General features: G+C 47.0%; 2 protein-coding genes across 3 annotated transcripts; both read left to right on the top strand.

Annotated features, from left to right (window-relative positions):
* Window positions 1-747: 747 nt before the first annotated feature.
* PA2G4 (proliferation-associated 2G4) lies at window positions 748-9,226 on the top strand. Its single transcript, XM_025926581.2, has 13 exons — window positions 748-1,021; window positions 2,897-3,025; window positions 3,307-3,412; window positions 3,504-3,573; window positions 3,773-3,865; window positions 6,384-6,447; window positions 6,669-6,747; window positions 6,899-6,977; window positions 7,073-7,206; window positions 7,341-7,435; window positions 7,554-7,681; window positions 7,842-7,895; window positions 8,108-9,226. Exons 1-13 carry the CDS (start codon window positions 934-936, stop codon window positions 8,171-8,173), a joined length of 1,185 nt encoding a protein of 394 aa, XP_025782366.1. The 5' UTR covers window positions 748-933; the 3' UTR covers window positions 8,174-9,226.
* A 3,629-nt stretch (window positions 9,227-12,855) lies between these two features.
* ZC3H10 (zinc finger CCCH-type containing 10) lies at window positions 12,856-21,211 on the top strand. 2 transcript variants are annotated; one of them, XM_086713102.1, is made up of 3 exons: window positions 12,856-12,956; window positions 13,727-13,790; window positions 15,229-21,211. In XM_086713102.1, exon 3 carries the CDS (start codon window positions 15,284-15,286, stop codon window positions 16,589-16,591), a length of 1,308 nt encoding a protein of 435 aa, XP_086569228.1. In that variant the 5' UTR covers window positions 12,856-12,956; window positions 13,727-13,790; window positions 15,229-15,283; the 3' UTR covers window positions 16,592-21,211. The 2 variants fall into 2 exon arrangements, with proteins under 2 accessions (XP_086569228.1, XP_086569227.1); XM_086713101.1 differs by lacking the exon at window positions 12,856-12,956 and adding an exon at window positions 13,015-13,382.
* Window positions 21,212-21,332: the final 121 nt, after the last annotated feature.

Raw genomic sequence — 21,332 nt, 5'->3', positions numbered from 1 at the left:
AGAAAACCCACGTTTGGGAAAATAAGAAAGCCCGATAGATGTGGTCCCTCAAGAGATGGAACACTAAAACTCCCATATGTTTCAGAACTCTCATTCTCTTGAAAAAGTCTGTATCAACACTTCCCTCAAAGTGTTGCCATCAAAGCCTACTGTTGGAGCAATGGTGCCATCTTCAGTGGGACTCTCCGGACTATAGCTGCCCAGTTAGCCCCTACTCCTTGTACTCTAGGTCTCCTTCCATAGGAGTTCCATAGTTCTTGCCCCTCCCCGTTCTCCCAGCACCGGAGGATGATTGGACCGGCTGAGCCGGTCCCGCCAGCCGCTCCAGGGATCCGAGGAAGGGCGCACCCAGCCTCCCTGCCCTTAATGTAGCCACTCCCTCCTCGCCTGGGTTCCACCCTGCTCCACCCAGCCCCGCTGCCTAAACACCCATCGCCCCGCTGTAGCTCCGCCCCTTCTCCCTTAGCCCGCCCCTATTACGGGTTCTCGCTCCGTGCTCCTGGTGGATGTGGTTTTTCCGGGAGAGACCACGCTTCCCATGAAGCTCACCAACTGCTCCGCCTTCCCGCCGGAGCCTGACCCTTCCCAGAGTGCTTGGCGATTCCGGCGTGCGAGGCCCTTGGAGGGCAAGGCCCCAGGGCCTGGCTTAAGAGCGCGAAAGGCGAACTGGGAATTGTAGTTCAAGAGTCCGCAAAGTCGACTAGAGGCGGCCTGTAGAAGGGACTCGTTGTCCCAGCGTGCCTTGCGCTTCAGCCCGCGCGCTCGTAGCTTCTCGCTCTCGCTCGCCCGCCCGCTCCCTGGCTAGCTCGCGCTTTCGCTCGCGCTTTCCTCGCGGATCGAAGGGGCTGTAGGCACAGCCTGCGGCTGGGAAGGAAGACAGAGGCGGCGGCTCAGGAGGAGCGAGGCTGCAGTGGTGGTGGTGGTAGTGGGAAGATGTCGGGCGAGGACGAGCAGCAGGAGCAAACTATCGCCGAGGACCTGGTTGTGACCAAGTATAAGATGGGGGGCGACATCGCCAACCGTGAGTGCGGGCCTTGGGGGTCCGGAGATCGAGGCTGAGAGGGGGAGGCAAAGGGGACGGTGCTGGGCTGGCCCCGGAGGGGCTGGAGCGGTGGGGTCATGCGGAGTGAGCAGCTGAGGGCCCCGCGCCGGTCCACCGTGGGTGGCGTGGTGGGAAGACTCCGTGTCGCGCCTGGGACCTGAGCCGCTGGGCCTGGGCTGGAGTCTGGGGAGGTGTGGGGCCCTGACCGGGAAGAGCGCAGAGCAGGGCCCCCAGCCGGCTCCGACCTTAGGCCGTTAGTCAAGAGGCAAGGCGCATCTTCTGCCCCTCACCCTTCGGTCCGGATCCCTGCCTCTTATTCTGCCAGCGGCGAGGCCACCTCGAAAAGGAAGCGCCCAGCTGTTGGCGACGGAAGCGCCCCTCTATTTTGTTTTGGCTCCCCGGCATCAAGAGCCCAGCCGGCACGTGTTGCCGGGTTCCCATGCGGATCGCCGGCTCCCTTCCTCTGCTACAGTCCCTGACACCAGCTTCCCTACCACGTGCTTTGCTGGAGTCTTTCGTTTTTTACTTCAACTCCTTCGCTGGTGGGGCCCCCTTCTGCTCTTGGGCCAGCTCAGGGATCGTTGGAGGACACCCCTGGAGCTCCTAACACAACTCTTGGAGATAATATCTGGCTTTTCTTGAAGTTATTGCTACCAACAATCTGTGCAGATAGCCTTAGCCGTCAGATTTGATCTCAGGGACTTGATAACGCTAGGAGTGTTTTGAGGTTCTCACCCCAACTAGGCAGTCTTGTGAATGGTACTGAAAAGAGGGTGGGGGGCTGATTTTAGGATCTCAGAAGTCATCCTTATTACCACTGTGCTGGGACTTTCTCAGCAGCTGCCTGCCAAGCTTGGCAGATGTCACACTTTCCTTTTTCTCTCTTTGCAATTTACCTTTTCACTTTAAAACCCAATTAGGGGAACAGAAAATGCTTGTGTTTGGGCTTTTAAATGGTTTTGACAGTAAAGATAGGTGTTTAGGATTCCTTTGGTCCTATGGCTGAAAACCTGAGTTTTTCATGCTTCCAAAGACTTGGATCACAAAAATCAAATCTGAAGTTCAGGATAGGCCATGGTGAGGGCATCCAGTGTACAGAACAATGCTTTATAACAAAATGAACATTTAATATAGTGCCTTATTTGGAGTGCTTTTTAGTATTAGTGGTTTGAATCAAAAAAATTTTTTCCCTTGCAACTTATAACTTCTGAGGCACTTGTGATCCCAGATACTAGTTTGAAACTCAGGTCTTACACCTCTTTGAGATGTGCTACAAGCTGTAAGACATGAGCCTTTGAAGCTCAGGAACTTTAGATTAAGTCCCTTTGGTTTATACACCGGTTGATGAGGAAATACTTTTACACAAATTGAGATTACTAACATCTAATTGGGGTGTCTGAGAAGGGAAGAAGGTAGCATTTAACAATGCATCAGCTTCGAGTCAGCAATTCTGTGTCTATCTTCCTGTTGTTCCTGACGCCTATAAATTTCTTCCAGTCTGCTTTGCATGTATGTTGGTCACCTTGCTGAGGTGAGAACCCCCTTGAAGTTCGTAACTGTCCTACCACGCCACTGGTATCTTTGGAAAGTCTCCCTTCACTAGGGAGACAGATGGTGTTTACCCAGTTGTCACATTCTATAGGGAGAGAAGGGTGTGTGGCTTTTTTATTTTAGGAAAAGGAAGGTAGAAATTTAGTGATTATAAGTAGGTATATTCCAAGAGACAAACTTGTTCCCTCTTTCAGCCTTGGGCAATGGCACTAAGGAATATTACAAACGCTAACTTCTAGGTATTGTTTGGATGGTAACTTAGACAACACATACAGGGCTGACATGGTGGGATTCTGTCCCCAGGGGTACTTCGGTCTTTGGTGGAAGCATCCTGCTCAGGTGTGTCCGTACTGAGCCTGTGTGAGAAAGGTGATGCCATGATTATGGAAGAGACAGGGAAAATTTTCAAGAAAGAAAAAGAAATGAAGAAAGGTAAAAAATCAATCCCCCCACTAATTTCCCAAGTTTGACCCTTACTCAGTCCTGTTTGTTTTATTGTAATGATGTAACCCCCACCCAAGCTCTGGTTGAGATATTTGGAAATTTGAAATGGCAGGTGGGATACAAGCAGTTTCCTACCCAATCCAAACTGATTAAACAGGCAAGACCCTGAAGAAAATCCTTCCATTTTTCCGAGGGGCAGCAGGGCTCCGAAAGAGACATTGAGAGAGAGAGACAGCAGGGTAGTAAGGCTGATGATTGTCTCTTTACAGGTATTGCCTTTCCCACCAGCATTTCAGTAAATAACTGTGTATGTCACTTCTCCCCTTTGAAGAGCGACCAGGACTATATTCTCAAGGAAGGTGACTTGGTAAAAATGTAAGCTTAAGCCATTTTAGAGCACTTGTCTTTTTCCTAAGCATTTGCATAGTGCTAGTTGCTAATGCTGTGCTCTCCTCTTGCCTTTCAGTGACCTTGGGGTCCATGTGGATGGCTTCATCGCTAATGTGGCTCACACTTTTGTGGTTGATGTAGCTCAGGTAGGTGGTCTGCTTTGAATTTTGTTCCACTTGTGGGGAGGGTACACTGCTGCTTCTTATTCCCACCCTTACCACCATATACAGTTTGAGAGAGTCCCTAGAGAAATAAAAGGAGAAAAGTGTTGGCTGGCCTTGCATAGTGACCAGCTCAGTTAGAATGATTTTCCAGGGAGTACTGATTACATTTCCTTATCTACAGGGGACCCAAGTAACAGGGCGGAAAGCAGATGTCATTAAGGCAGCTCACCTTTGTGCTGAAGCTGCCCTGCGCCTGGTCAAACCTGGAAACCAGGTAAGCTGTTTAGTCCAGTTCTAAACCCTGATAGAATGTAAGAAGCATTAGCCATTTATAGCTATTCTGTATTGAACTGTCCCCTTCTCCTACAGCCCCCTTATAAAATAGTTTTTTTTCTTTTAAGTTCATTTATTTTGAGAGAGAGTGAGCACCAGTCGGGTAGGGGCAGAGAAAGAGGGAGAGAGAACTCCAAGCAAACTCTGCACTGTGAGCAAGGAGGCCACCATGGGGCTCAAACTCATGAACCATGAGATCATGACCTGAGCTGAAACAAAGAGTGAGATGTCACTGAGCCACCCCGGGCACCCCCATCCCTTTCTTTTTAAAGCCCCAAAGTGGGCTCAAAAAAGAGCCCGTGAGGTCAAGAGTTGCATGCTCTACTAAGTGAGGCAGCCAGGTGCCCCTAAAACATACAGCTCTTTAAAATTCGTTGTATTGGGGCACCTGGGTGGCTCAGTTCATTAAGTGTCTGACTTTAGCTCAGTCAGATTTTCACAGTTCATCAGTTCAAGCCCTGCTTTGGGCTCTACGCTGACAGTGCAGGACCTGCTTCAGATCCTCTGTCTCTCTCTCCCCTCCCCCGCCCTCAGAAATAAATAAACTTGTTTATATAAATGTTTATTTATTTAGTGAGAGAGTGCATGTTCGGATGGAGGAGGGGGACAAAGGATCTGCACAAGCGCCAAAGCAGACTCTGCGCAGACAGCAGTGAGCCCCCTGTGGGGCTTGAACTCATAAGCTATGAGATCACAACTAACTCTGAGAGACTATCATAGATAAGTTCACATGCAGGTGTTTGGGGATATATGGTCCTTTCCTCATGGAGCCTATAGAGGTCCTCTCTTATTCGTGTTTTGGATGTACATCTTTTCCTAAAATAATTTGAGGGATATCACTTAGAGTAAAACACAAATGTAAAAAAAAACCAACTTTTTTTTAAGAACTGTTTTTTTTTTTAATTCTTTGTGTAATTAATCCCTACACCAAACGTAGGGCTCAAACTCACAACCCCAAGATCAAAAGTCACTTGCCCTTCCAATTGAGCCAGGCAAGTGCCCCCAAAAACCCAATTTTAAAAGCTTATAACAGAAATCACAGTAGTACCAGTAAACTGGTGGCAGAGAGAGGCCAAAAGTTAGTTTTGTGCTTTTGCAAGACAATATTAGAAAGCCCAGGGATCATAAACTATCGTGAATTACTATAATTTAACATCTTAGGCTATGCATGGAGACATTTTTTCTCACACTTCAGTCTCCAGGACCCTGTTCAATACTTAAAGCTTGCCCCCCCCCTTTTTTTTTTTGCTTTTGCTTTTGCTTTTTTTTCATTTCTGTTCTGTCTTATTCTTCTTTTAATTAGTTTGTACTTCACCATTGTTACTCGTTTGCGTCATTTTTACTTAAACCTCTGTCTTGGTTTGCTTATAACGATAACTACTTCATACAGTTGTTATGAAGCATTTTGAACAGTACCTGGCACATAGTAAGCACTTGTGTTGGCTCTTATTACTTTGCGTGTTGATTATTTATATACTTAGAATTGTGTTATCTTCACTGGAAGGTGGTGGTGTATACTGGCTATTATATAGTTATGACATACATCAGGAATTTCTGGATTCTTGCCCTATTGCCAATGCTTACTGTTTAAAAATAACTTTTTGAGTTCAAATTTCCTAATCCGCAAAATAGGAAAAATGAAATTGTCACTTATTATCATAGGGTTGTTGTAACAATTGAAATGATCCATGTACAGTACCTAGCATATGGCTTAATAATATTAGTTATGATTACTTATTTTTCATTTGGTTTAAGAACTGTAGCTTAGGGGCACCTGGGTGGCTCAGTCACTTGAGGGTCTGACTTTGGCTCAGGTCATGATCTCATGGTTCGTGGGTTCGAGCCCCGCATTGGGCTCTGTGCTGGCAGCTTGGGGCCTGGAGCCTGTTTCAGATTCTGCGACTCTCTCTGTCTCTGCTCCCCTGCTCACACTCTGTCTCTCTCTCAAAAATAAAGATTAAAAAAAAAAATTTAAAAGAAAAAAAGAACTGTAGCTTAGGTGGGGGTCAGATCATGTTTGAAAGGTAAGAAGGGGACAATCAGAGTTTGCTGTTCCCTCTCAACAAATATTGTGGAATAAACACTGGATTCATCACTAGAAAACCTGGGTTTATCTCAGTTTCTTCAAGTTAACTGGCTTAAGCCTGGGAAAATCTTAACCCTTCTGTGCCTCAGTTTCTTCATGTTTTAAATCGGGATATGGGGTATAGATCTGCTGTATTCACCTTTCAGAATTGTCTAATTAGACCATCTTTGTGAAAGCACTTTGTAAAATGATATGCAAACATAAGGTGTTTTTAAGCTGTAGGGATAATAACTTGAAATGAAAAACCAATGAGAGTCGTTGCTCTTGATGGAGGGTATTGGGACTATCAGTTTTTTATATTTTTCATTCTCATGGTGGAGAGCTTATTGGCCCCTTTATATATCTCACCTGTTATTTGATCTTGTACTTCTAGAACACACAAGTGACAGAAGCCTGGAACAAAGTTGCCCACTCATTTAATTGCACACCAATAGAAGGTGAGACCTCAGATAACAGGGTTGAGGGTCTGAGTGGTTTAGTAGAATTAAGGATTTTGCTCCTTCGAAGATCCATTCTGACTCTAGCACAGTGTAAGCCAAAACCTTTTCTCCCCTGAGTTTTCATAGGCACTTTTCCCTCACTGCCTGCCTCATCAACCTACATAGGTGGGTGGATTTGGGAACCTTTTGGGTTCTAGATGGCTTTGTCCTGTCCTCAGGTATGCTGTCACATCAGTTGAAGCAGCATGTCATCGATGGAGAGAAAACCATTATCCAGAATCCCACAGACCAGCAGAAGTAGGTGCCAGTTCCACCCTTCGCTTTCCACCCTCTGAGTCTAGTCACGAACATTTTCTTCATGCTCCCAGCTTACTCTTGTCTGTCTTCTTTTACTTCAGACTCCAGGAACTACTTATTGTTTTTATGGTTCCCTTTCTATTCCTTTTAGGAAGGACCATGAAAAGGCTGAATTTGAGGTACACGAAGTATATGCTGTGGATGTTCTTGTCAGCTCAGGAGAGGGCAAGGTGAGGAGAGTTTACCAGAGCTAGCACAGAAGAGTGACTGAGGGTGTGTTCTAAGAGCACCAGCCCAAATGTGACCTAACTTTTTACTCTTTTAGGCCAAGGATGCAGGACAGAGAACCACCATTTACAAACGAGACCCTTCTAAACAGTATGGGCTGAAAATGAAAACTTCACGTGCCTTCTTCAGTGAGGTCGAAAGGCGTTTTGATGCCATGCCATTTACTTTAAGGTACTACTACTGCACTTAGCAAGAACAGTACTTGGAACCAGACTGACTCCCTAGACCACACACATTTAAAAACTTGAGGAAAATGTTACTTGATAGGGAGTTAAGGATGCCTGAATTTGTCTTCCACCACCCAGAGCATTTGAAGATGAGAAGAAGGCCCGCATGGGTGTGGTGGAATGTGCCAAACACGAACTGCTGCAGCCATTTAATGTTCTCTATGAGAAGGAGGGTAAGTCCTAAGAAGAGAGTTTCACTTTGGAGCCCCTGATTACAGTCCCCCGCTCTAGCTTACAGAAAAGGAGTATGACAAGGGGACATTTTATCAAAACACTTCCTTTCTTCCATAGGTGAATTTGTTGCCCAGTTTAAATTTACAGTCCTGCTCATGCCCAATGGCCCCATGCGGATAACTAGTGGTCCCTTTGAGCCTGACCTTTACAAGTCTGAGATGGAGGTCCAGGATGCAGAGCTAAAGGTCAGTGTGTGACGGAAAGGGGTGAACACATTGCACATGTCCTGGGAGTGAGGAGGAGGTGTCAGCAAAGTCCTGCAAAGGGCCGGGATACTGAGAGAGACATTTTGTGTTTCCTCAGCATTCCTCAAAATTTGTTTTCCTTCCTCCTCCTATTTTCCAGGCCCTCCTCCAGAGTTCTGCAAGTCGGAAAACCCAGAAAAAGAAAAAAAAGAAGGTATGATTATCCGTCTCTGGCAGGGTGAACTTGATCCCTCTTGAGTCCACCTTCCTGGGTGTTGTGGTGGGCATATGTGTATCTGTATATCCTTACTTTCCCTTTCCTCAGCCTTGACCTAGAGCATTAGGATATTTTTGTCCTTAGTACCCTGGATACTACCCCAGGTAGTTGGAAACTGATAAGTCTTCCTCTCTTTTCCACGAATATAGGCCTCCAAGACTGCAGAAAATGCCACCAGTGGGGAAACATTAGAAGAGAATGAAGCTGGGGACTGAGGTGGGTCCCATCTCCCCAGCTTGCCGCTCCTGCCTCATCCCTTTCCCACCACACCCCAGGCTCTGTGAAGTGCAGTTCGTCTTCTCCACCCAGGACCGCCAGCAGAGCAGGATCTCCCTGCCCCCATCCCTGTCCCTACCCCACTCCCTGTCCAACAACAACCAGCTCCAACTGACTCTGGTCTTGGGAGGCCAGGCTTCCCAGCCACCGAAGACTACTTTAAATAGAAAAGAGAAATTGAATAATAAAATCAGGAGTCAAAATTCATCGTCTTCAAGCCCCTCTTTCTAGCCTTTTTCTACTACTCTCTGCTTTGGTCAAGGTTTATGACCCTACAACAGAACAGGGAGAAGGCTAAAGTAGCCGCCACCACTAAAAACTCAGCTGAAATTTTTTTATACCACTCTGGTGTCAGCATTTTCCCATCTGTTGGGGCTTGTTCCTCTCTTTTCTCATTCTCCCCAGGTATTTTATCAGGCCTCAAAATAAAGAGGAGCTATATTCAGATTGTTTTTATTCACGTGTGGCAGATTTCTTTCTGATCCAGACTGGTCAGGCCCCTCTCATTTTTAGGAGCTGGAGCCTGCATTTACCAAGAGATTCTCATCTGTCAAATGGATCCTCATTTGTAAATCTCTTTAGTCGTTTTTGTTCTGCAGGACTTTTTTTGTCTTCACAAAGCTGTAAAGAAGTAATCCATCTCCACCTTGTCCATTTCTTTGGAGTCGATGGGGGGGCGTTCCCCTGTTTCATCTTAGACACCTGAGCTGGAAGCTCAACTGTGGTTTTGTTCCCTGTTTGAAATATTTTGACTTCCCTCCCTGAAAGAAAGACCAGGAACCAGAGGAGCAGACTGACTGAAGAGACAACTCCTGGCTTTCTGAAGCTGTGGACTTGGATTGGATGAATTGCTAGGGGTTTGGAGAGGAAGGTGATGAAATTCGGTACCTCTGGCATGCTGTCCCAGGGAACTAGGGCTCCCGCTAACTTATGAGGTTTTTAAACATGTTGAAAATGACATGGCGTTAAAATAAATTTGGATTTGCTCATAATCATGTGCCTTTGTGTGCTGTGCTTATTTGATAAAGATGGGGGAAATGTCAACTGAAGTGATGGTCATTTGGAACTAGTTTTCAGTATTGCCATATTCTGCCGTTCTAAAGAAATACTGTGGGTTGGGACAGTACATTTTTTATGAAAGCTTTTAAAGTTTTTTTTGAGTAAAAACTTACCCCTTGTTGCTGACAATTTGTTCAGGACAATTAATGTGTACTGCAAAAAATAAAACCATATTGAAGTGTTTGTCTTGATTTAGGAAACCAGGAAGAATGCCTTTAGTATTAGGCCCAGAAGCCTTAGGATAACAGCTGATTAATACATTTCATATGTTATATGCATTGTATACTCTTATTACAATAAGTTAGAGAAAGCTGATGTTAAGAAAATGCTGAGGAAGAGAAATTTACAGCATTGTGTGTATATTTAAAAACACATGTAAGTACCGATGCGGTTCAAACGTGCGTTTTTCAAGAGTCTACTGTTAGGGGCAATCAACAGGTGAAATCCTGATCCTAGTGGACTTGGTAAAATGTTGCTGGAGTTAACTTCAAAAGCTTGTTATATTCTGATAATACTAGAACTACTTAAACACTTGGAAAGAGGTCCCTAGAAGTTTTAATTTTTAAAGTTTATTTTGAGAGAGCGAGTAGGAGGGCTGAGAGAAAATCCCAAACAGGCTCCACACTGTCGGAGCAGAGCCCCTCAGCAGTACTGATCTCGTGAATCTTGAGATCATTACCTGAGCCTAGATCAAGAGTAATATGCTTAACTGACTGAGCCATCCAGGCACCCTGAGGGCCGTAAGTACGTTTTTTCCAGAGTTAAAAAAAGTGAAATGTTGCTGTATAAAAAAACCATGAAAAAGGATTGTCACGAAAAGCCTTACAGTCTCTTATTAAAGTAAGGTGAAGTCTATGGTAAACTGTTCTTTTTCATCCTTCCTAGCTCAAGTTTCCCGTAGCCAAATCTACAAGTATCTTTTCTGGGTGCTTCTGACCTGACCATACCATGAGACTGGGAAGATCAATCTTAACACCAAATATTCTCAGTCTAAAGAAGACAGTTGATCTTGCTTCCTGTATGTACATTGGTTTGATCTTAACTCCTAAGTAGAGGCAGAATCACTGAAGTATTTTTCTTTTTTTAATGTTTATTTATTTATTTTTGAGAGAGAGACAGAGCATGAGCGGGGCCGGGGCAGAGAGAGGGAGACACGGAATCCAAAGCAGGCTCCAAGCTCTGAGCTGTCAGCACAGACCCGGTCGCGGACTCGAACTCACAGACTGAGAGATCATGACTTGAGCCGAAGTCGGACATTTATCCGACTGAGCCACTCAGGCGCCCTGAAGTATTTTCTGAACAAGATGTACTGAGCCAGAAATCTTGTGGCATTCAGCCTCATGTTATCGCGGGGGAAAGACTATAGCTGAGAAAGCAAAAGCGTTCATCTAAGTAACAAAGCTCTCTTCGTAGTATGACGGCTTTCTCAACTCCCCACTTACACGTTCTGGAATCTTAAGACCTTCGTAAGTTACGAGATAGAATCTCCCTGCAGCAATTTAAAAATAAACCGGTAAAACAAATTAGGAATTTTTGTATAGACCGCAGGTAACCATAGTAAAATGGAGGGTGCAGCCAGGAAACTCTAACTCCCATGAAGCAGCGAGAGGGAAAGCGGAAGTCGCTATCGTTTGCTTGTCTTCACCTCTCGGACCCACATTGGAAATATGTGCTCACGCTGAAACAACACAATATCTTCATAATAAAACTGAGGGAAGGGGGATTTTGTAACTCAAATTCAAAATGTCTTCCCAGAGAACTCCTAATTCAATCAATCTGCCACCTGAGACGAGCTGAATGCCATTATTACTCTTCTTAGGCAGCCCCGCCCCTGGAGGGAAAAGTGAGATAACGGAAATGACGACACAGCTCCCTGTTAAATAGCTGTAGGCGGGCCTCTGGCGCTCTCTCCGCCTTAGCGCCATCTTCTTGGGTGAGTGTTGGGGCTGTTTGTGTTTGTATTCCGTGCTCAATCCATTAACATCCGATCTCTGCACTTGCCATCATTACACGAAACTAACTGTAGCTTTTTTCTCTTTACCTGTAGAAACCTCTCCGCCATGAGAGCTAAGGTAAGCAGTCCTTGGCAGTAAGCTGAGGCAGTAGAGATTGTGATGGGGGGGGGGGGGGGGCAGGGGACAACTAGGCAAGGGAAGTCCGCCATGGTTCCCGAGCCGCTGGGTTCTCAAGGGTGCCCAAGAGCTAGCGGAAGAGGAAAGGCTAATTTGGGGAGAAGCAAAAGAGGTGGGTAAGTACTGTGGGCACAAAGGGCGGGAGTAGAAAAGCGCACGCGGGATTCATATCTATTTTGGCGGGTGAGGGTGGGAGTCCAAATTATTGCTGGATTTACTGTGACTATACCTACACAGTTGGTCAAGAACCTGCCAGGTTCTAAATAATGCCCTTCATATCTCTGCCCAGATCTCTTATTAAAACTAATCTCTTGTTTTATTCTCTGCCTCTGGCTGTGATGGGTTGCAGTGGAGGAAGAAGCGAATGCGCAGGTATGTTGAGACTTGACCGGCCAACACAGGAAGAGGGAAATGTAGCGTGTCTTGGACAAAACTTGGATCGTTTGGTTTAGAAATCTGAAAGAACTTGAGGTGAAACTGTTATAAGCATTGACTTGCATAGTCGGGGATTGAACGCAGGATAGTAGAACTGAAGTACTTGTCCGTTTTGACACCCCATGTATTAGATGCACATTTAAGATGGGAGGGAAAGACTGAACTCGGGTTTGTGGGCAGGAGATGTATTCCCGTGTCTGCTTTTCAGGCTGAAGCGTAAAAGAAGAAAGATGAGGCAGAGGTCCAAGTAAACCGCTAGCTTGTGCACCCATGGAGCCACAGGAGCAGAAATAAGGAAAGCCAGAGGCCAGGGACGCTGGTACCAATTGTTGGACTGCATGCCTACTTTCTAGAGCTTGATTCAGTGGATCTAGAACATCCATCGCCATCTGATCGCAACGACCACCTTTGAGAGACTCGCCTTGTTCATATCAGAAGTCCCTTTTGGTCCGTTGCTCTGGACCTGTGACTTTCGGGACTAATTCTGTTTTCATGTGTGGCTGAATGTAACAACGTCTACAATAAATCTTCTCTTCTGCTGTCTTAGCTGAAGAAAAAAATGGTTTTGTCTGTTACGTGGTTTTTATTGGCTGGGGATTCTCTGTCAGTGCAGTAGGGCCTCTTGAACACCCACGCTGTAGAGCCTCGAGCGCGCTACATAGGCTACAGCCTGGGGTGTGACTCCTGTACCTGGCCGACATTTGGTCCCCAAGCCCTTGGAGTCGGTAGATACTGGGTGGCCCTTACTTCCCAGAAAGGGTGTAGTATAAGCGAGGGGATAGGTTTGAAGGTGGTTCGCGGCCAAGTTAGGGGCAAACAGCACTGCTGCCCTTACTCTTACCTAAGTCTAAGTTACTAAGTTCCGCTTTTGAGGCGCTACTGTGCTGTTGCGTCCGGTTGCTATGGTGACACCCAAAGCTTGCTGGGAACTTCCTGCGGCTAGTCACTAGTACTTCGCACACCATAGAGTAGTTCCGGGTCTGGTGGCTAGAGCGTCATTTCTTCCGCAGGAAGCGGAAGGGCAATAGGGTAGGCGGCTCTTTGTCGAAGCTAGAGGACCGGCAGGCGGCAGCAGCAACTACGGCGGCGGCGGCAGGTGAGGGAGGCGGGAGACTTAGGTGGAGGCCGCGCCCGGAGGGGAGGAGTCGGGGCCGGCCCAGCAGCTGGGCTCGGCTGGGCTACACAAGGCCCCCCAGGACCGAGCTGGTTCTTCCTCATGCCCCAGGGCCGAGCCCTTTTTCTGACTGACCCTGCTTCGCGAGCAAACGCCAGCTCCGTGACGTCACAGCCCTGCCCATCCCCGCAGCTTGATGTCACCTGGAGTCCCCCCTTTCCGCTTCACTTGTGCTCCCTTAGTGTCCTTTTCGCCTGGTCCACGGCTGAGCGCGGGTCGCACTGCACAGAACCTAGCAAGCTGGAAGACTTGCTGCATAAAACTCTTAGGACTTCTTTTCCAAACTCTGGGGTGTTGAGAAGCGTCATAATCACCGCCCCCAAGTCTAATCAGCCATCCCATTGCCTTGTCAGTCGCTGCTCTTGCACGACTCCGCATTCGGAGTTAACTAACCTCAACCCTAGGCCGGGCTCTGATCCCCACATCTTCCTTCATCTTGAGGCAGAGTACCCCTCCCCCTTTGTTCACTCAGGGCTGGTTTTCCAACCCATCCTCCTAGGCTCCCAGATTAGTTCTATATTCTTACTTTTCTTGCCGACAATTCCCTTTGATAGGTGAAATTCAGTTTGAACTCAGAGGGAATCTTGGAAGTGCCCAGAGCTCTTGCCATTTAGTCAGACTTCTTTATTGTAACAAACATAGGCCTCTGTTCCTACCCTTCTCCCACCAAGACTCTGTTTTTTCCTGTTCAGAACCCAGCAGTGATGTGGAGGTGGAGACCCACAGGAGCCCCGGACTTCACCTGAGCTACCTCAGGTATCTAACAATCCTGGAAGAATTGGGTGGGGAGGAGTATCATAGCTGATTATCTGCCTCTGGTGGGAGTTGCAGCATGGTTCAAGCTTAGATAGATGGTATTTATTTTTCACTGGGTCTTTTCCCTTTAAGTAAAAGTTTGTATCTACTTTTTTACTACTCTTCTTCCTTGATTGTTTCTATTTGGGGACTACATGCCTTTGGAGGAAAAGGATCCTTCTCCTTTTACAGATTCTTCTGTAACTCTGGTCTCTTATCTGGTTGGTTCATTTTAGGGACCTCTGAAGGCAAAGTCAAGCCAGTAGGGAAGGTGCTTGGGGGGAAATGAAGACCAAAGAAACCAGGAAAGATTTCCTTATACTCCAGGGGAAGCAATATGAAGTTTTCCTATATGAACAGCAGGGGGAGCCTGGTCACTGCTTAGGAAAGGCTTATGAGGTCAAACACGTGGTGGCAGGGACTCCCAGTCTTCTTGGGGGTGGGGAGAGGGGAGGGCTAGAACCAGGGCAGTGGACTGACATTCCAGAGCTCTCTTGGGAAAGAGGAGACTTAAAAAGCTTTTATAGAGCCTATAAATAAAGAGGATCTTTATGGGGTGAGGAATGGTGTGGTTTGATGTCAGTGGTATCTTCTAATGGGGAATAGGAGGGGGCTGTAGAATGGGAAAAGAAAAGTCACTTGTTCCTGTGAAATTAACTCCTTCCTCCCACCTTGACCTTACTACAAATGGTTTTGTCCTTTGGGGGTGTATAAGTGGAGATCCCAGCTGTAGAACTACCCCCTTCTCCCCGAAATGGAGTGGAGGGAGCTGACCACACTGGTGTTGACAGCAGAGGTGAGCTGGGAGAGAATACTAAAAAATGATAGGTTTAGGAACTGCCATCAAGCTGGTGACACCAGTCTCTTCATTTAGGATTTCCTGGGGTCTAGAGTGCCCTCACCTGAGATCCCACGGAAGAGGGGTTAAGGGAAGTTTTGTCTGCAGTGTCCCGTTATCCACAGCCCTAGTAAGCTCACCAGCCCATCTTGGCCACTTCCCAATCTCCTCCTAATCTACTGAGACACTGAGACAGCAGTTTTAATTTCACTTTCTCAACTTTAATAAGGTCAGCTCAGAAGGGGAAATAAAACCCAACACTGTTTTCTCCTTGCCCCCTCCTTGGCCTGTCATCATTAGTGAGATGAAGTGGCTTCACCCCAGCTCCCTCCTCCGTTAGTCAGGCTAGTGTGAATCATTCTGACCCAACCAGGTGCACGAGGGCCTGGGAGGGACTTCTGACAAGCCAGCCAGTCCAGCCAGAATTCTCATACCTTAGATTTTCCATCTCCAAAGCCATGCCTGTCTGGCCTGCCTCTTGCTGGACTGCCTGCTCTGTAGCTGGGAAGAGTGTGGCCTCTCTGGAAGACACCTGTTTGACACAGTTCTTCTCTTTCCTAGCGGTCACCAAGGGTGGCAAGAAAAGGAAGAAAGCCCTGAGTTGGGGGGGACCAGAATGCCTGACCGGGACAGCTATGCCAACGGCACCGGGAACAGCGGTGGAGGCCCTGGAGGAGGTGGCAGCGAGGAGACCAGTGGGGCAGGGGCAGGCAGTGGCGGGGCCAGCTCAGATGCCATCTGTAGAGACTTCTTGAGGAATGTATGCAAGCGAGGCAAGCGTTGCCGCTATCGTCATCCAGACATGAGTGAGGTATCCAACTTGGGAGTGAGCAAAAATGAGTTCATCTTCTGCCATGACTTCCAGAACAAGGAGTGTAGCCGCCCAAACTGCCGATTCATCCATGGCTCCAAGGAGGATGAGGATGGTTATAAGAAGACAGGAGAGCTTCCCCCTCGGCTGAGGCAGAAAGTGGCAGCCGGCCTGGGCCTTTCACCAGCTGACTTGCCGAATGGCAAAGAGGAGGTCCCTATCTGCCGTGACTTTCTCAAGGGTGACTGCCAGAGAGGAGCCAAGTGCAAGTTTCGCCACCTGCAGCGGGATTTTGAGTTTGATGCTCGAGGTGGAGGAGGCAGTGGTGGTGGTGGTGCAACAGGCCCAGTCCCCCCAGGACGACGTCACGACCTCTATGATATCTATGACCTCCCTGACAGGGGCTTTGAGGACCATGAACCAGGCCCCAAGCGCCGGCGAGGTGGATGCTGCCCCCCGGATGGCCCCCATTTTGAATCCTATGAATATAGCTTGGCTCCACCTCGAGGGGTGGAGTGCAGACTGCTGGAGGAGGAGAATGCCATGCTCAGGAAGCGGGTGGAGGAGCTTAAGAAGCAGGTCAGCAACCTGCTGGCCACCAATGAGGTACTGCTGGAACAAAATGCCCAGTTCCGCAATCAGGCCAAGGTCATGACCCTGAGCTCTACTGCACCAGCAACTGAGCAGACTCTGGCCCCCACTGTGGGCACTGTTGCCACTTTTAACCATGGCATTGCCCAGACTCACACTACTCTCAGCAGCCAGGCTCTACAGCCTCGCCCTGTATCCCAGCAAGAACTGGTGGCCCCCACTGGAGCTCCAGCTGCTCCCCCAACTAATGCTGCACCTCCTGCTGCTCCACCACCCCCACCCCCACACTTGAACCCAGAGATCACACCATTGTCAGCTGCTCTGGCTCAAACAATTGCCCAGGGAATGGCACCCCCACCTGTCTCCATGGCTCCTGTGGCTGTATCTGTGGCTCCTGTGGCCCCAGTGGCTGTATCGATGGCCCAACCCTTGGCAGGAATCACAATGAGCCACACCACCACTCCCATGGTGACTTACCCCATCGCTTCCCAGAGCATGCGTATCACAGCCATGCCACACTGATGGGGCTAATGGACACTCCCCTGGTATAGCCTCCCAGGGCTGGGGTCGAGGGGCCCTTACCCACTCGCCTAGCCCTCCCAGGCCCTGTCTGAAGGGCTCACTCAAGAACTAGGACAAGAGACTACAAGGAGTTTGCTTCTGAGAAAGGGTTGGGCCGGTCTGTTTTCTCTCACCTCCCTTTTATGAGGGTCCTCTTGTCCATCTTCCTTCAAGCCTCACAGAGGGGGCTTTCATAGGAGTGCAGACTGAAGCCAGCAGAGAGGAAGGACTGACTGAGGGGCCGTATGTACCCTGATGGGAAGATGGGGACATCCCTTGTCTTGTCCTCTCTTCTGCATAGCACAGGTTCCAGCACTGGCTTTGGAAGAAAAAAAACAAACAAAAAAACCCTGCCCAGAGGGAAAGCCAGGAGAGATTGGGAAGTGGGTGGCCAGGAGAGAAGGCCTAATAGGAGCCTTCAGACAATTGGGGGCCTAGTTGAGCTGGAGAATACAGGAAACTGTTCCTGGGCCCAAGGGAAGGTGGGGACCATAGTACTCCAGTCCAAAGACTAGGGGAGCATTCATTACCTTGGCTTGGCTTGGCTTGGAAATCCATAGGGCAGGGCCCACCACTTTCCAAAGAAATAAAAAAAGAATTATTTTTAACAAATGGAGGCAGTGAAAACTTGCTTAGATAAACTGTGTGGAAGATGAGAGCAGTAAATATATCTCATGCCAAAATGGGATAAAGACCCCACCCTCACACAGCTTGGATAAGGTTGGGCAGAGGCCAGGTGAAGGGTAGGGACCCAGAGCAAAATTAAACGGCGCTTTGTGGGGTAAAAGCATTGGAGCCACCTAGTCTAGTTTAAAAATAGTCCCATCTGTTGCTGGTTTCTATCTGCATGATACTATTCCCAGGATACCTTAGTAACCAGGGCTCCTGGGGTCATTTAGGGGGGCAGGTACTAAGGAGGGGTGGATGTGCTGGGAAATGGGAATGGGATATGTATTGACAGATCCCTTATTCAAACAGCAGGGCAGGTGGCAGTTGCTCTCTGAGTGGTTGATGACAGTTAATGCCCCTCTTACCCCATCCCTTCCTCAGTTACCAATGCCTTAAGCCTTCAAGGCTTGGGAGGTGCTGGGAAAAGGAAAGTTCTCCTGGGGACACAAACCTCAGGGTTCATCTCTTCCCTTTGCCTCCATATAGAACCACAGAGGTTTTAAATCCAATTAAGAGTCCATAAGGCCAGGGACCCCAGTAGCCAAACCTCAGTTCCTCCTCAGCTCGTAGTTGATGTAGGGGAAACAACTCAGGTATCTAGTCTGATGAGACAGTGGATTTGGGATACAGAACATGGTTCTGAGTTGTGCTTCCCCCATCATATCTGCTGCTACCTCTTGTTTTGTCTGGTTGATCACTCAGGTTACACCTGGGGTTGGAGATGGTATGCTCGGTCAAGGCTGGTCATAAAAAAAAGAAAAGGCCTAAAGACTAGAAGTGGTCAAATACTGAAATATTGTGTGTGGACTCTAGAAACCACACATTGATAAGCTTAATGTTGATTTTTCTGGCACAGTTCTGGATTATTAAAAGAGATGGTTTATGAGTAGAGACAAATGTGATGATAGATACCAACATGAGTTCATCCCAGCCAAATCCTGACTATTTTCTTTTTGCCAAGTATCTCTAAAGAGGTAGATTTGGGAAACTGTAATCATTGTATCTTCTTGATTAACATATGCCAGCCAAAGACTGCCAGGAATACACCTGTAGTCAAACAAATTGGGTTTAATGCTCCCTGCAGTTATGGAGAGTGTGCCATGGGACCCATGCCTAGCAAAGGGACATTAGAAAGGACTTTTAGGACTTGGGACTCTGGTTAAGTGATTTGGGGGAAGGTTCAAGGAAGTGGGGCTTGGTTCCACTGGGTGCTGTCAGGGAAGCAGGGATACTTCTGTGATTGGGTATCTAACTAGGAAAAGAGCAGACTAGAGTGAAGCTGAAATTGGTAATAAAGCAGCAGTCACCCATTAGTTGGGAGAAGGGGATGTTTGCTATTTCATGACTTGCACACTGACCTTGTTTTGTGTTTAAACAAAATTGTGAAGTGTGATCTTGGTTTTTTTGCCTCACTTCATCACAGTCACTGAGTGCCATTGTGTGATGTTGGTGTTTCATGAGATTGTGTCCAGTAGGAGAACATCATTTCCTAGCTATGAGCCCAGGTCAGCCCTTAACAACCCGAAGCCCAGCACTGCCAGGCCTGTCCCCAGATGGCAGGGCTGCTTTGCTCTTCCTCATCTGCTAAGTCATTGCAGATAAGAGAATAATTATGGGTCAGTTAATGGTAGAGTTTGGCAGAGTCAAAACTCAACATCTTTGTGTAGTAAATGTTGATTAGCGCATTTTGTTAGAGAAACTTCTGGTCTCTAGTGATACACTCAAGGGCTATGTTTTATTTAAAAAATTTATATAAAAATATGAAAAGCCCTGTTAACCAACATTAACATACGGAAATACCAAGTAAACCTGAAAGTGCTGTAACTTGGATTGACTGAATTAATCCAAGAGGTCAGTTTGGATCAATTTGGATTGACCCTCTCCCTAAAAAATTGCTTGAGCCTGTCTGAGAAAGAACTGCAGAGAACTACGTTAGCAATAATTCACATGAAAACAACACAGGACTTCAATTGGTTACAAAAAAATTAAACTCTTAGTCCTATAGTATGTCAACCCATAAATACTAAGAGCCTGCTATGTTCTAAGCACCTTCTGAGGAGCTCCAAAAGGGTAAGAGAACCATAGTAATACATTGTAAATATAACAGTTCTACCACGTCTTTTTGAGTGAAACCACTCTTAAAGGATTCTGTGTTCTAAGTGTAATTTTCAAAGAGGCCCATTGATAAATCAGTGGGGATAGCAGAAAAAAAAAAACCTGACGAGACTGAGGGGAAACCTAATAGATGTCTTCAAATATTTGAAGGGCTCTCCAATGGAGAAAAGGTCCTGTCTTGCTGCATAGGAAATAAATAGGGAGTTCTAGAATAATAGCTAACATTTACTGAGTACTTAATAATATAAGCCAAGGCACTGTGCTAGGCACTTTACATGCAATTTCTCTTTGACACAATGGGTTCTGTTATACAACCCAGTTTGCAGAGGAGAAAGGCTTAATGAGAGTAAGCTGCCCAGGGTTCTGCAACTACTAAGGAATGGAGCCAGGCATTCAGGCAGTCAGACTCCAGACTTGGCATAAAAAAGTTCTAATGATAGACCTACTTTGCAGTAACTTTTGAGGAATAATAGAGGATATTACCTCAAATCCTGTTGCCCCTTCCATCTTGGAGAGGGGGCAAGGACTAGGTTACCACATCTAATCCTCTCCCTCCCTGAGGATGTTAATGAAGTTTACATATTAAATGCAGATTGCAAATCCAGGAAGTTTGGGTATTCTCACTTAGACACTTCCTCGAACAAATGGCCATGCTTTCTCCTGTTACAGATTTACTGCTTATCACCACCAGGTGGCACCTGGACTGCAGAATTGTCTACTGGCAGGGACCCACCCTGTTTACTTGTTCTGGTGCCTGCATTGCAGCTGCAGATCCTATGCCTCCTGGGCCTCAGCTGGGAGGAGACCTTCCTGAGGATTAGCTTTCATCTTCCAGACTGTCTTTGGTAGAAGGGTCTGATGTTCTAGATGGGGTGAGAAAGCAGAGAAGCTTGGAAAGAAACTCCATAGGTCACCATCTCACCCCCCAGCCTAAGTGACCTGCTCCTCCTACTCTAGTGCTTGGCAAAATTCAGTTTACAGAGAGATTTCCCTCCAAGGAGGCGCATCCATTTTCCTGCTGTATTCTGCGTAGTGAGCAGGTCACTCTTACCTCTTCCAGATTCCATGAGCTCCTTCCTACCTGCTTACCTCTGAGAACACGGAAGATGTAAAAGGCAGAAAGTTGTTCCTTACACAGCTCTGCACACTGAATGAAGCACTCTAGATACTGTTTAGCCTCAGGGAAGTAGAGAAGGGGAAGTCAGAAAATTTAAGGGGGTAAGGTTGAGCAGGAATAGGTTTTAAGCAGAGTTGATGAAACAGTCTGATAGAATCTATGCCCTGCAGAGCCAGATAATATTTATCTGCTGCAGATCTAGTCTCTCCCCACCAGTCAACCCTACTTTTCCTGTTGCTTCAAACAATAACACAAGCTCCACACATACTGCATTAAAAGATAATCATTTTATGACCAATTCTTCCCTCCTGAGCTTCCAATTAGTCTAGTTTCTAAGTCCAGTTAACTAGTAACAGTAATCATCATCAATGTACCCTGCGCTTTTCCCTTCCTACACGTACACTATACAACATGGAATTGCATTAGTTCTACATGTGACTGTATTCTGAACTTTCCTTCCAACTCAGGCAAATAAGAAACAATTGTCTCATTACTCTTCGTTTCAGTTCCTCAGGATCAGGGAAATCATAGGAAATGTAATCAATTCCACTGCAGCCGAGGCATCTCCCCTCCCCACTCCCGCCCCCACCGTTTGGGAGCCAGTTTAATTTGCCCTCTATGATAAAGATAACTAAATCTTGGAGATTACTAATAAGAAATAAAGCCTCACTTCCTATTCACACCGTTTTCTCTCTGTCTCTCTCTCTCTTCCCTGAAGGCTGGAGAATCCTAACTCTAATTCTCGTATTCTCCAGTTTTTCTGTAGCGTCTGTCGTTACACTGCACAAAGTAGAGGGCTGA

Source organism: Puma concolor, chromosome B4 (assembly GCF_028749965.1).
Source record: "Puma concolor isolate L17-30 chromosome B4, mPumCon1.1.hap2, whole genome shotgun sequence".
Classification (NCBI taxonomy): Eukaryota; Metazoa; Chordata; class Mammalia; order Carnivora; family Felidae; genus Puma; species Puma concolor.
The sequence above is the reverse complement of the archived record's forward strand: the minus strand, read 5'-3'. Positions and strand labels throughout refer to the sequence as shown.